This window comes from Hylobates moloch, unplaced genomic scaffold (assembly GCF_009828535.3).
Source record: "Hylobates moloch isolate HMO894 unplaced genomic scaffold, HMol_V3 SCAFFOLD_16, whole genome shotgun sequence".
Classification (NCBI taxonomy): Eukaryota; Metazoa; Chordata; class Mammalia; order Primates; family Hylobatidae; genus Hylobates; species Hylobates moloch.
The window spans coordinates 38,543,870-38,556,199 of record NW_026652291.1 but is presented as its reverse complement, the minus strand read 5'-3'; the positions used below and the strand labels follow the sequence as shown (position 1 = coordinate 38,556,199).

General features: G+C 36.3%; 1 protein-coding gene across 16 annotated transcripts in view; it reads left to right on the top strand.

Moving 5' to 3' along the window:
* The window catches only part of GPHN (gephyrin), a 667,615-nt gene that overhangs the window by 389,446 nt on the left and 265,839 nt on the right, over positions 1-12,330 (top strand). For 8 of the 16 annotated variants that reach the window (XM_032179249.3, XM_032179242.2, XM_032179247.2 and 5 more), the window contains 3 exons: positions 2,664-2,730; positions 10,132-10,404; positions 11,661-11,759. In XM_032179249.3, the coding sequence (XP_032035140.1) occupies positions 2,664-2,730; positions 10,132-10,404; positions 11,661-11,759 (439 nt within the window). The remainder of the gene's footprint in view (positions 1-2,663; positions 2,731-10,131; positions 10,405-11,660; positions 11,760-12,330) is intronic. The other 8 variants (XM_032179254.3, XM_032179251.2, XM_032753695.2 and 5 more) reach the window with 1 other exon arrangement.

Sequence of the window (12,330 nt, the reverse complement as noted above, 5' to 3'; positions counted from 1 at the left end):
CTTTTTTTAACTCTGTACTTTTGCATTATTTTTATTTTTCCCTCCTCCTAAACTGCCCTTCCTTTTGGTTTTTGTTTTGTTTTCTTTTTTTGAGACGAAGTCTCACTCCTGTCACTCAGGCTGGAGTGCAATGGCACAATCTCTGCTCATTGCAACCTCCGCCTCCCAGATTCCAGCAATTCTTCTGCCTCAGCCTCCTGAGTAGCTAGGATTACAGGCACCTGCTACCACACCCGGCTAATTTTTTGTATTTTTAGTAGAAACAGGATTTCACCATATTGGCCAGGCTGGTCTTAAACTCCTGACCTCGTGATCCTCCCACCTTGGCTTCCCGAAGTGTTGGGATTACAGGCATGAGCCACCACACTGGCTACTTTTTTTTTAACCTATGGTACTTTATACCAATTTGTATTACTACTTACTATCTTGTGTTGTAGTTGTTTATATGCTTTAATGTTCTACATTTTACAATTATAAACTTCTTAAGCATTTGGGTTGCATTTATTCCATAATACTTAGTATAGATCTTTAGCTGTTTGATAAATATTGGAATATGCTAAAACTTTGGTGCTTATAGTTTTTAAATTATTGAATGATATAATGTTTGTAAAAATACTTTATTAATCCTAAAGCATTATATAGAGGAGGAGTACTTTCTTCTTGCAGTGACTCTGCACATTCTATAGATGAAAAAGTATATCTTAAAATTAATTTTTAAACACTTCAAAGAGATCAGGGAAATGAGAAAGAATAAATAAATCTCTGATCTAATGTTTTGGCAAAATAAAAAGTAAAAAAAATTGATGGGAAATAACAAATGTAATCTCCTGGCTATATAGCAAAACCTTTAATTATATCACCTATGCATACATACACACACACAGAAAAATAGTGGTCTAGATATAATTGTTGGTTATATTAGCACTGCTACTAAGGTGTCAACCTAGAGCAAGTGAAGTATTATTGGAGACATAAAAAGCCTGGATTTGATTACCAAAAATTGGAATAAAAAGAATTAACTAAGTTTTAACTTGCCACTAACCTTCTAATGGAGGAAGTTACAACCTTCTTGGAAAATAAAATCCAACACATTTCATAATATGTGACAAAATTGTTAACAGTGATGTCAGTAAGGATAAGTTCATGGACATTAATAAACACAAGATGGAATGAACTTACTGTATAAAATTACAAAGATCCCAGGGCTATGTATTAATCAAATTCTTTGTACTCCAAATTATTTTTCCATATTTTGTAGGTAACTATATTTGTCTTTCCTTCATAGAAATGTTGGGAGGATAATATGCAGCAATTGTTATGGTAATATTTCTAGTTTTTAGAAGGAAAGGTGCTACAAACTTCCGGATGTAGCTACATGAAAATAGAGAACTTAATATTGATTATATTCCAATCATATTACTGGTGATATTATAATCAATTAGCTATCATATTGACAAAAAGCTAAAATGTAGCATTTTAGTTTGGAAAGAAAAACAAAATTCCTAAGTAAACAGGAACATATTAAGAACTATATAATTACCCAGTGCCATTTTGTCACTAAAGTACTTTATCCAATTCTGACTGCCAGAACTAAAACAGATTTTGAAGAAATATCATTAAGATTAAAGGTCAGAAAATAGCCTTAAAGTTTTTAGTGAAACAATGAATAGTTTTTCTGGTAAGAAGAAGGCCAGCAGGTGATTCAGTAAACATTTTCGGATATATGGAAAGTTGTAAATAAATGGCAATCTTCTCTTTCAGATTGTAAATAGGACAAGAAGAAAAAGTAATAAAATATAGGACAGTTTTAGGTTATTTCAGAGAATAAGAGTGGTTAAAGAAAAACTCAATCAAGACATTTGGGGAAGAGTATTCTTACATTACTTTAAAAATACTGTAAAAATTTAAAAAAGCATAATCTCTTTGTTTTCAAATGATGAAAATGAGATAATGTTACCAGATCAAAGTAACACAACCAGTCAATGACAGCATAATTCCAGCTCTCATATGAAAATCTAGGCCTTTGATCCTTGACTCCAGTCTTCCACTGCTTTTCCATTTTTTATGTTTCTTAACCAGTTAGTTTAAATGTGGCCTGGAAATTGACAATTATCTCTGAAAGACATTTCTAGCTTAAAATGCCTGCGATTATCAGTGGGTCTATTAATGAATGAGCTCTCCAACCTCTTCCCTTCTGCCATTCACTTGTGAAAAACTTTGTTTACTTTAAAACTTACAGACTTCCTGAGAAGCAAGAGCTCAAATCTAAATCTTAAGTGCTTTTTGTGTTAGACTTTTGAACATAAATATCACTAGGCATTTTTAATGCACTATCTCAAACTCTTAAACAATTATATAATATATGAAGAAGCTGAAGTTAGACAAAATAGGTCATTAGACTTGGTCAGATTGCTTAAAAGTAGGTAAATTATTCTGATTCCACATTCAGTACATTTTTTCCAATTTGCCATACTAACCATAATGTAAAAACTTCAACCAGAATGCCTAATTTGTATAGCCAGCAGTGAATGTCTTAAGATAACACTTTTATTCCTAAAACAGTTGTTCACATGTAAAGTAAAATGATTGTTCTTTGTTGTTAGTGTATTTAAACCGGGCATTCATTGCAATTTAGTGTTCATCTACTTTCTCTTTTCTTTCAGGCCTGTATGTGGAATCAGAGGGAAAACGCTCATAATTAACCTGCCAGGTAGCAAGAAAGGATCTCAGGTAAATCACCTGGACATATTAATGGTTTAGTGTAAGAGCTTTTGACCAGCCGTGAAAGTTAGCCAGCCAAAAAGTTGGAGCACTCCACAAGACTGCCCTCATGTCTGATACCAATTGCAGGATTCCCAAAGTCACTCTTGGGTTCAGTAATTCAATGGAAAGACATAGAACTCACTAAAAACTGTTACACTTACAGTTATGGTTTATTATGGGGAAAGGATACAGATTAAAATCAGCCAAGAGAAGAAGTGCATAAGACAACGTCCAGGAATACTACCAAACACAGAGCTTCCCTTGTCCTCTCCCTATAGAGTCATGAATGCTTTACTCTCCTGGCATTTGTGTATGATAATATACTTGTAATATTTCCAATCAGAGAAGCTCACCTGAGTTTTTGATGTCCAGAGGTTTTTTTTGTTTGTTTGTTTGTTGTTTTTTTTTTTGTTTTTTGCAGTTCATTATATTTTGCCCATGTGAATGACCTTTAGTCTTTAGCACTTCCCAGAGATTGGATTGATAGCATTAGTCTCCAGTACGTTCCAGAACTGACACCATGTGGCCAAAAGTCCCCATCATAAGTCATATTGTTAGAGTGTATGGTGGCCAAAGCCATCAGGTAAACAAAGACACTGCTGTCACACATGACATTCTGAGGACCTAGAGATCTCCTCCAACTAGTTAAAGGCAACTACTTTTACCCTCAGAGTCTCTTTAGGTACTGTTAATTCTTTGCTGTACAAGCTACCCCCTGGCCTTTGGCCAAGGCTTTTTTTATTGTATAGCAACACAGTCATGTTTGTCTGGGCATCTGTATTTACTATATGTTTATGTGACAGACACAGCAGTAGTATCAGTGTGAATATGCCTAAGATTTGGCCAAGGCAGTGTAGGGTATGGATAGATGTAGAGAAATAGCTAATCCATCCACTAAAGCCATTACATACATTTTCATAATTTTGTATTAAGTTACTAAATTATCACCTTAATCTACCACTATTGATATGTTTGTACAGAACTATATATCATAGAAATTAGCTGATGGTTACCTAAGTGCAGTTCTTCCTCAGGCTAGTCATTTTCTATTGACATTATATCCTGAGGAGGCTTTAACTGAATTTCCCAATACACTTAGCCATAACCTAAAAAATAAAAGTCAAAAGATACTGGCACATTCTTAGAGTCCTTCTCAGACATTAATAGACCAGAATGTCTCCCAGAATGATGCTACTCAGGTTTGCAGGCTTGTTGGATTCCAAAAATAGGAGTGGTCTCAGCAACATACGACTTCACTCTTTCAAGCATCTGTTACAGTTAAGCTAAGAAACAACGTCATCTCTTGTTCTGAACCTCTTTGGAGATACCAATGCAGTATTATTTCCCTTACTGCATAACCTATCCATTCATTCCTTTACCCTCAGCCACCATTCTTCCTTCTCTCTATTTATACCCAAACTTTTCCACCTTTTAAAGAGTTGTAAGATTTGGCCACTGTGCTGATTCAGTTTGCAGTCGGTAATACTAGTTTAGCAAGTTCCTCCTGCACAGTCTATTCCTATTCATTTAGAGTAGTATTGTATCCCCTACCTTCATTTTAGCTAGCATAGATAACAATAACTGAGAGATTGTGTGTTTAGCTTCTTTCTTTATATTTTGCATCTCCGTATGCATCCAGTGAGATAACTTTTTGAGAATTATCTCCATTAACTAATCACAGTACAGTAGCAATTCCATGCTGTGGTTGACACTGTCTTCACTCAGGGATCAAAGGTTCATCATCCCACACCCTCTCTTCACTTCCTAAGCCATGTATTTCAGTGAGTCAGGGTCTTTCTAGAAAATCTTTTTTTTTTTTTTTTTTTGAGACGTACTCTCGCTCTGTCGCCCAGGCTGGAGTGCAGTGGCGCAATCTCGGCTCACTGCAAGCTCCGCCTCCCGGGTTCACGCCATTTTCCTGCCTCAGCCTCTCCAAGTAGCTGGGACTACAGGCGCCCACCACCACGCCTGGCCAATTTTTTGTATTTTTAGTAGAGATGGGGTTTCACCGTGGTCTCGATCTCCTGAACTCATGATCCGCCTGCCTCGGCCTCCCAAAGTGCTGGGATTACAAGCATGAGCCACCACGCCCGGCCTAGAAAATCTTATTTTTGACACCAACTGTAAGGAGTTTTAGCCAACTGCAAAAAATAGCCACCTACAAATGTGGAGTACTCCACAAAATTGCTCTCATTTCTGACCCTAATTGCAAATTCAGGAGATCCTAAAATGACCTTCAGGTTTAATAATTTACTAGCATTCATGGAACTCACAGAAAGCTGTTATAATCATGATTATTGTTCATTGCAAGGAAAGAATACGGATTAAAGTCAGCTAAGGGAGAAAGTGCATAGAGCAGAGTCTAACAGAAGTAACAAATGAGGAACTTCTGTTGTCCTCTCTCTTTGGAGACATGGACATGTCACCCTTCTGGCATCAGTCTGTGATACCACACATGGAGTAATGCCAGCTGGGGATGTTCAACTGAGCCTTTGGTATCCAGAGCTTTTATTGAGACTCAAACACTTACTGCCAGTGTGGCTGACCTGTAATCTTTAATCCTAAAGTAGAGAGAAGCAACTGGGGGCCTTCCATGTAGAAAGTGGGATCAGAAGGCCAAGAAAGGGAGTATGAATATATATTCAAGTCACTTAGGAACTTTTATGCAGGTGCAGAAAAACTTTTGTCAAAGTGGCCACAAGATTATTTAATAGACAGATGAATGAAACTCCGTGTTTACTGCTAGACACCAAAGCTTTGTGTGAAATCTTGAATTAATGGGGAGAGAGGGAGGGTAGCCTATACCTGTCTGTTCTTTTCCTGATCCCTTTCCCTCATTCCTGAACTGCAGTCTAAAATTGTTAGACTGTCTCTGGTGCCCAAAGTCCATAGGCAACGAAGACATTCCTATTAGGCATGAAATTTCAAGGACCTGGAGATCACTCCCAGAAGCTGAGTGTAAAGACCAGACCTCTCCTCGGTCAAGGTTAAATTCTTCACTACACAATCTTAAAAGAGTAAACTGATTGAGCCATACAAAGATAGGTCAAAAGATTAGACATCTTTCCCGATATTATGTAACCCTCCAAAAATTAAGATTTTTTTTTTTTTACATCTTAGATTTTAAGCTATTACTTCAAATGTGAAAGAGAAAGACCTCCACCTCTTCTGCAGGTATATCTGGCCTTATATTCTGGTTTTTAGGTCCTTACCTATTCTCTTTTGGTGATACATTATAGATAATAGTGAGCACCTCAGCAGCAGATTATATTAACTTTATGCAGTGCTCTTTACAAGCTTATTTTATATTTTGCTTGCTGTGCAATGTTACCTAGCTATACTTTATGATGGTAGTTAGAACTTTAGCTCTCTGGACAAAATAATCTCGTTCTCACATGGGTTGTTAATTCTACTGCCCTGCTCTAACTAAAAATATGAAACCTCTTTCTTGCCTTTTTTTAAACAACTTCAGTACCAATAAATCTTTATTCATCATATTTTCCCAAGAAAAGGAGAAGCGATAGGAAAAGAGTCAGCATGTATGTTAAAAAAGAAAATGATTAGGGCCGGGCGCGGTGGCTCACGCCTGTAATCCCAGCACTTTGGGAGGCCGAGGCAGGCAGATCACGAGGTCAGGAGATCGAGACCATCCTGGCTAACACGGTGAAACCCCGTCTCTACTAAAAAATACAAAAAAAAAAAATTAGCCAGGCGTGGTGGCGGGTGCCTGTAGTCGCAGCTACTAGGGAGGCTGGGGCAGGAGAATGGCGTGAACCCGGGAGGTAAAGCTTGCAGTGAGCCAAAATTGTGCCACTGCACTCCAGCCTGGGCGACAGAGCGAGACTCCGTCTCAAAAAAAAAAAAAAAATGATTAGAAGATGGGAAAAGAAGTAGACAGTACAGCAAAATCAACCATCAAATAAATATACCCCAGTGGTGGGGTCACCGAAGCCCAAAGGGGCTCAATCTGCAGTTCAAGAATGAGGGGTCGAGATTAGGAAAATAACAGACAGGTACAGGCTACTCTCCCTCCCCATAAATTCAAGATTTCACACAAAGGTTTGGTGTCTAGCAGTAAACATAGAGTTTCATTTGTCTGTCGCCTATTTAAACAATCTTGTGGCCACTTTAATGTAAGTTTCTTGCACCTGTGTAAAACTTCCTGAGTGCCTTGGATATAAATATTCATATTCCTTTACTTAGCCTCCTGAGCCCACTTTCTGCATGGAAGGCCCCCAATTGCTTCTCTCTACTTTTGGATTAAAGATTAAGTAGATTTGGCCAGGCGCTAGGGCTCATGTCTGTAATCCCAGCACTTTGGGAGGCCGAGGCGGGCCGATCACAAGGTCAGGAGTTCAAGACCAGCCTAGCCGAGATGGTGAAACCCCATCTCTACTAAAAATAAAAAAAAATTAGCCAGGCGTGGTGGCAGGCACCTGTAATCCCAGCTACTCAGGACGCTGAGGCAGAGAATTGCTTGAACCCAGGAGGCAGAGGTTGCAGTGAGACAAGATGGCGCCATTGCACTCCAGCCTGGGAGACAGAGTGAGACTCCGTCTCAAAAAAAAAAAAAAGGTTAAGTAGATTTGACCCATCCAAAATACAGCAGTGTCTTAAGTGTTTGGCATGAATCACATCAAGAAATGGTCTTGACTCAGAAGGTTGGGAACAAAGGATGGAGGGCTCCTAGTTTCTTCAGGATTTTTGCATAAATCATTTAAGAGTTGTAGAAATAACCCAAGAATTAAATGTGTATGTGTGTGAGTATGTAGGTTTTCTCTTGGGGAGGAAGGGATGGAAAAGAGGGTAGTATACAAGTTTTTAGAATGTATTTATTTATTTATTTTTAGAGACAGAGTCTCACTGTGTCACCCTGGCTGGAATGCAGTTACACGATCATAGCTCGCTGCAGCCTCAAACTCTTGGGCTTCTTTCCTATCTTTCGTGTCTTTCTCATAATACTTCTTTAAACTACCAAGTTGTATATAGAAATTCTATTTTTTTTAAAATGCAGTGCATGCCTTTTTTTTTTTTTTTTTAGAGAATCTGATTCTGACCATCCATGCCTGTCCTCAATCTTATTTTTTTTAATTTTTCCGTAAGTTATTGGGGTACAGGTGGTATTTGCTTACGTGAGTAAGTTCTTTAGTGGTGATTTGTGAGATCCTGGTGCACCCATCACTGAGAGGTATACACTGCACCATATTTGTTGTCTTATCCCTCACCCCCTGCACTCTTTCCCATAAGTCCCCAAAGTTCATTGTGTCATTCCTATGCCTTTGCATCCTCATAGCTTAGCTCCCACATATCAGTGAAAACATACAATGTTTGGTTTTCCATTTCTGAGTTACTTCACTTAGAATAATAGTCTGTAATCTCATCCAGGTCATTGCAAATGGTGTTAATTCATTCCTTTTTATGGCTGAGTAATATACCATCATATATATATATATTGAAGTCATTCTTCAAAAAAGACACTTGCACACACATGTTCATAGCAGCACAATTCACAATTGCAAAACCGTGGAACCAACCCAAATGCCCATCAATCAATAAGTGGATAAAGAAACTATTTTGTTTTTATATATATAATTTATTATATATATTTGTTTATATAAATATATATTTTATATAATATATATTTATATATTTATATATAATATTATATAAATATATTATTTGTATTTTATATTTATATATAAAAAAAATGGGCATTTGGGTTGGTTCCACGATTTTGCAATTGTGAATTATGCTGCTATGAACATGTGTGTGCAAGTGTCTTTTTTGAATAATGACTTATTTTCCTCTGAGTAGATACCCAGTAGTGGGATTGCTGGATCAAATGGTAGTTCTACTTTTAGTTCTTTAAGGAATCTCCACAGTTTTCCATAGTGGTTTCACTAGTTTACATTCCCACCAGCAGTGTAGAAGTGTTCCCTGTTTACCGCATCCACACCAACATCTACTGTTTTTTGATTATTTGATTATGGCCATTCTTGCAGGAGTAAGGTGGTATTGCATTACAGTTTTGATTTTCATTTCCCTGATCATTAGTGGTGTTGAACATTTTTTCATATGTTTGTTGGCCATTTGTATGTCTTATTTTGAGAATTGTTTGTTCATGTCATTAGCCCACTTTTTGATGAGATTGTTTTTTTTTTTTCTTACTGATTTGTTTGAGTTCGTTATAGATTCTGGATATTAGTCCTTTGTCAGATGTGTAGATTGTGAAGATTACAAAACGCTGCTGAAAGAAATCATAGACGACACAAACAAATGTAAACACATCCCATGCTCATGGATTAGCCAAATCAATATTGTGAAAATGACCATACTGCCAAATGCAATTTTCAAATTCTATGCCATTCCCATCAAAATACCACCACCATTCTTCACAGAGTTAGGAAAAACAATTCTGAAATTCATATGGCACCAAAAAAGAGCCCGCATAGCCAAAGCAAGACTAAGCAAAAAAAACAAATCTGGAGTCATCACATTACCTGATTTCAAACTACACTATAAGGCCATAGTCACCAAAACAGCGTGGTACTGGTATAAAAATAGGCACATAGATCAATGGAACAGAATGGAGAACCTAGAAATAAAATAAAAAACTTAGAGCCAACTGATCTTCGACAAAGCAAACAAAAACATGAAGTAGGGAAAGGATACCCTTTTCAACAAATGGCCCTGGGATAATTGGCTAGCCCTATGTAGGAGAATGAAACTTGATTCTCAACTCTCACCTTATACAAAAATCAACTCAAGATAGATTAAGGACTTAAACCTAAGACCTGAAACTATATAAAAATTATAGAAGATAACATTGGAAAAACCCTTCTAGACATTGGCTTAGACAAGGATTTCATGACCAAAAACCCAAAAGCAATTGCAATAAAAACAAAGATAAATAGCTGGGACCTAATTTAAACTAAGGAGCTTTTGCATAGCAAAAGGAATAGTCAGCAGAGTATATGCTTTTTTTTTTTGTCACTGTAACTATTTTTATTACATCACAATAATTAGGAGTAGTACAGTTCATGACAAAAATATTACAAATTTTAGATCATTTCACAGCACATACTCCTATAAACATTTAAAAGTTAATTTTAATTAAAAGAGTGGTCATTTTTAATGTTTGATATGACCAACATTGTAGCACTGTAGTTCCTTAGCTTATGGAGAATACTGTAATATATGTTATGCTTACTTCATGGCATATTGCTAAGACAATGTTTTACATATGATTCATTCTGAGATTGATGGAGGAAAATGCAGAGCCAAAATCATGAAACAATTTGATTGCCACCATCTTATATAATTACAAAAGTGCTTCATCTTAATTTTTTTTCTTTCTCTTGCATACAGGAATGCTTTCAATTCATACTGCCAGCTCTACCTCATGCCATTGACCTTTTACGTGATGCCATTGTAAAAGTAAAGGAGGTGCATGATGAACTTGAAGATTTGCCTTCCCCACCACCCCCTCTTTCCCCTCCTCCTACTACCAGCCCCCATAAACAGACAGAAGACAAAGGGGTTCAATGTGAAGAAGAGGAAGAAGAGAAGAAAGACAGTGGTGTTGCTTCAACAGAAGATAGTTCCTCATCACATATAACTGCAGCAGCCATTGCTGCCAAGGTAAGCCTGATGAGAGATAGTCAGAGGCCTAAAGGACCCACAGGTAAATGTACTGGTTTCATCTGTTTTCCATCCCATCCCTCCCTACATTTAATACTTCTTCAGAGAACCCTAAAAAAAAACTGGGATGTCCATGACACTCCACTACTATGTTTCCTTCTTGATATAGATTCCTTGAAGGCACTGAAGTTAATTCTGAGTTCTGAGGCATTACTGATGAGCTGTAGCCTATTGAATTAATAGCTACAATGATAAACAATGTGACATTTTAGAACTCTTTGGAGATGTCACTTTTGTGGACATATTAAATATATAATGTTTATATATTCAAAATATCAAAACTTCACAAATTCTTGAACAGCAAACCGAAGGTAAAAGACCTTAGATGATTCAAGAAATGAGTTGGGAAAGATTAATAAAGATTTTTAAAGGGACAAAGCTTTTTGGCAATTGTTGAATTTTTCTTAACTAATAACTTATTCAAACATTGCTTGACACAAATTACCCTAGTGGTAAAGTTAGGAAATGGATATATTTGCATTTTTACTTTAATAAAGTAAGAAATATTATTAGGACAATATCAAAGTATTACAAATTCTCTTTGGGCAACTCCATGGGTAAATATACTACCATGAGTTACTTGAGTAAATTTAACTGTCTTAAAGTTACAGAACATGGTTTATTCTTCATACCTACTTAAGTCCACCTAGTATGCCTTAATATCTTCAGAAAGTAGCATACCAATTCTGGAAATTATGATTTTTCATTAAGAGCATAAAGATTGAAAATTTAATTGCTATATGAAGTAATTCTCAGATTTTATGGCTTATCCAGTTATTTTGGCTATGAGCATTATGAGGTTTTTTTTTAATAATATATAGATTAGAATCATCGAGAAATCCTTTTGAAGTGTCCATTCAGTGATCCAGTAAGTGCTTAAGGCTAGCAAGTATTTAAGTTTTGTGTGATTTTTTTTTTTATGAAACCAATTGGTTAAATAGGTGCATTTTTAAATCATTATATGTTCTTTTTCCTTTACTCTGAATTAAAAGAGTAAGAAGTGCCATAAATTTCAATCTTAGGAGAGAAGCTTATGGCATTTAAAATCTAAGGTGATTCTGTCATTCTACATTTGGAAAATGTTAGCATTTCATTTTTCCATTTGTTTTTACCTTTTTTCCTTTTTAGTCATTTTGCTTGTATAGTTTCATGTTTTCCTGTCACTATATTCATAGTTGTTATGTGTTGTGCATTAGAAGCATCCATTCTACACCAGTCCTGCTGTTGTCATGGCACACGGTGAACAGCCCATCCCTGGTCTCATCAATTATTCCCATCATTCAACAGATGAACGGGTAAGACAAGAGGCTTTTGCATTAATGGTTTTCCAAATATGTATTCTACTTCCTCTCCTTGGAGATAAGCTGTAACATATGGAAGATGTGTTGTTTTATTCTGATGGATTTTCAGCATTGCTTTCTTGTGAAAGTGTAAGTGCCATTGAGTATATCCATCAAGGAATTTAATAGAGTTTTTCCTGTGACTAAAGTACTCTGCTATCATTAAGATTCTGTCATTTGTGACAATGAACTTTTATCAAATGACTTGTAAGAAAGTCATTGCTCAGAAGTTATTTTTGTCTTACCAATTTCATCAGATATCTTTAAATAAATTGCCTGGCTTAAAATTACCTCTTAAGAGAATCACTTTGAGTCTTAAAATCTAGACAGATTGGTCAAGCAAATAGTTGATTTGTATTAACCTTCCTGTTTTTTCTCATGATTTTGCATCTCATTTTTTTTCCATTCATTGAGCTCTCATTACAACCATTGCAGAGTTGAATTTTGATATAAATTCTGTGACTCCTCATCATAAGTAAACTTTTTAGGTGCCTATGTGTTTATTCAGTCAGTGGCTGAATGATAG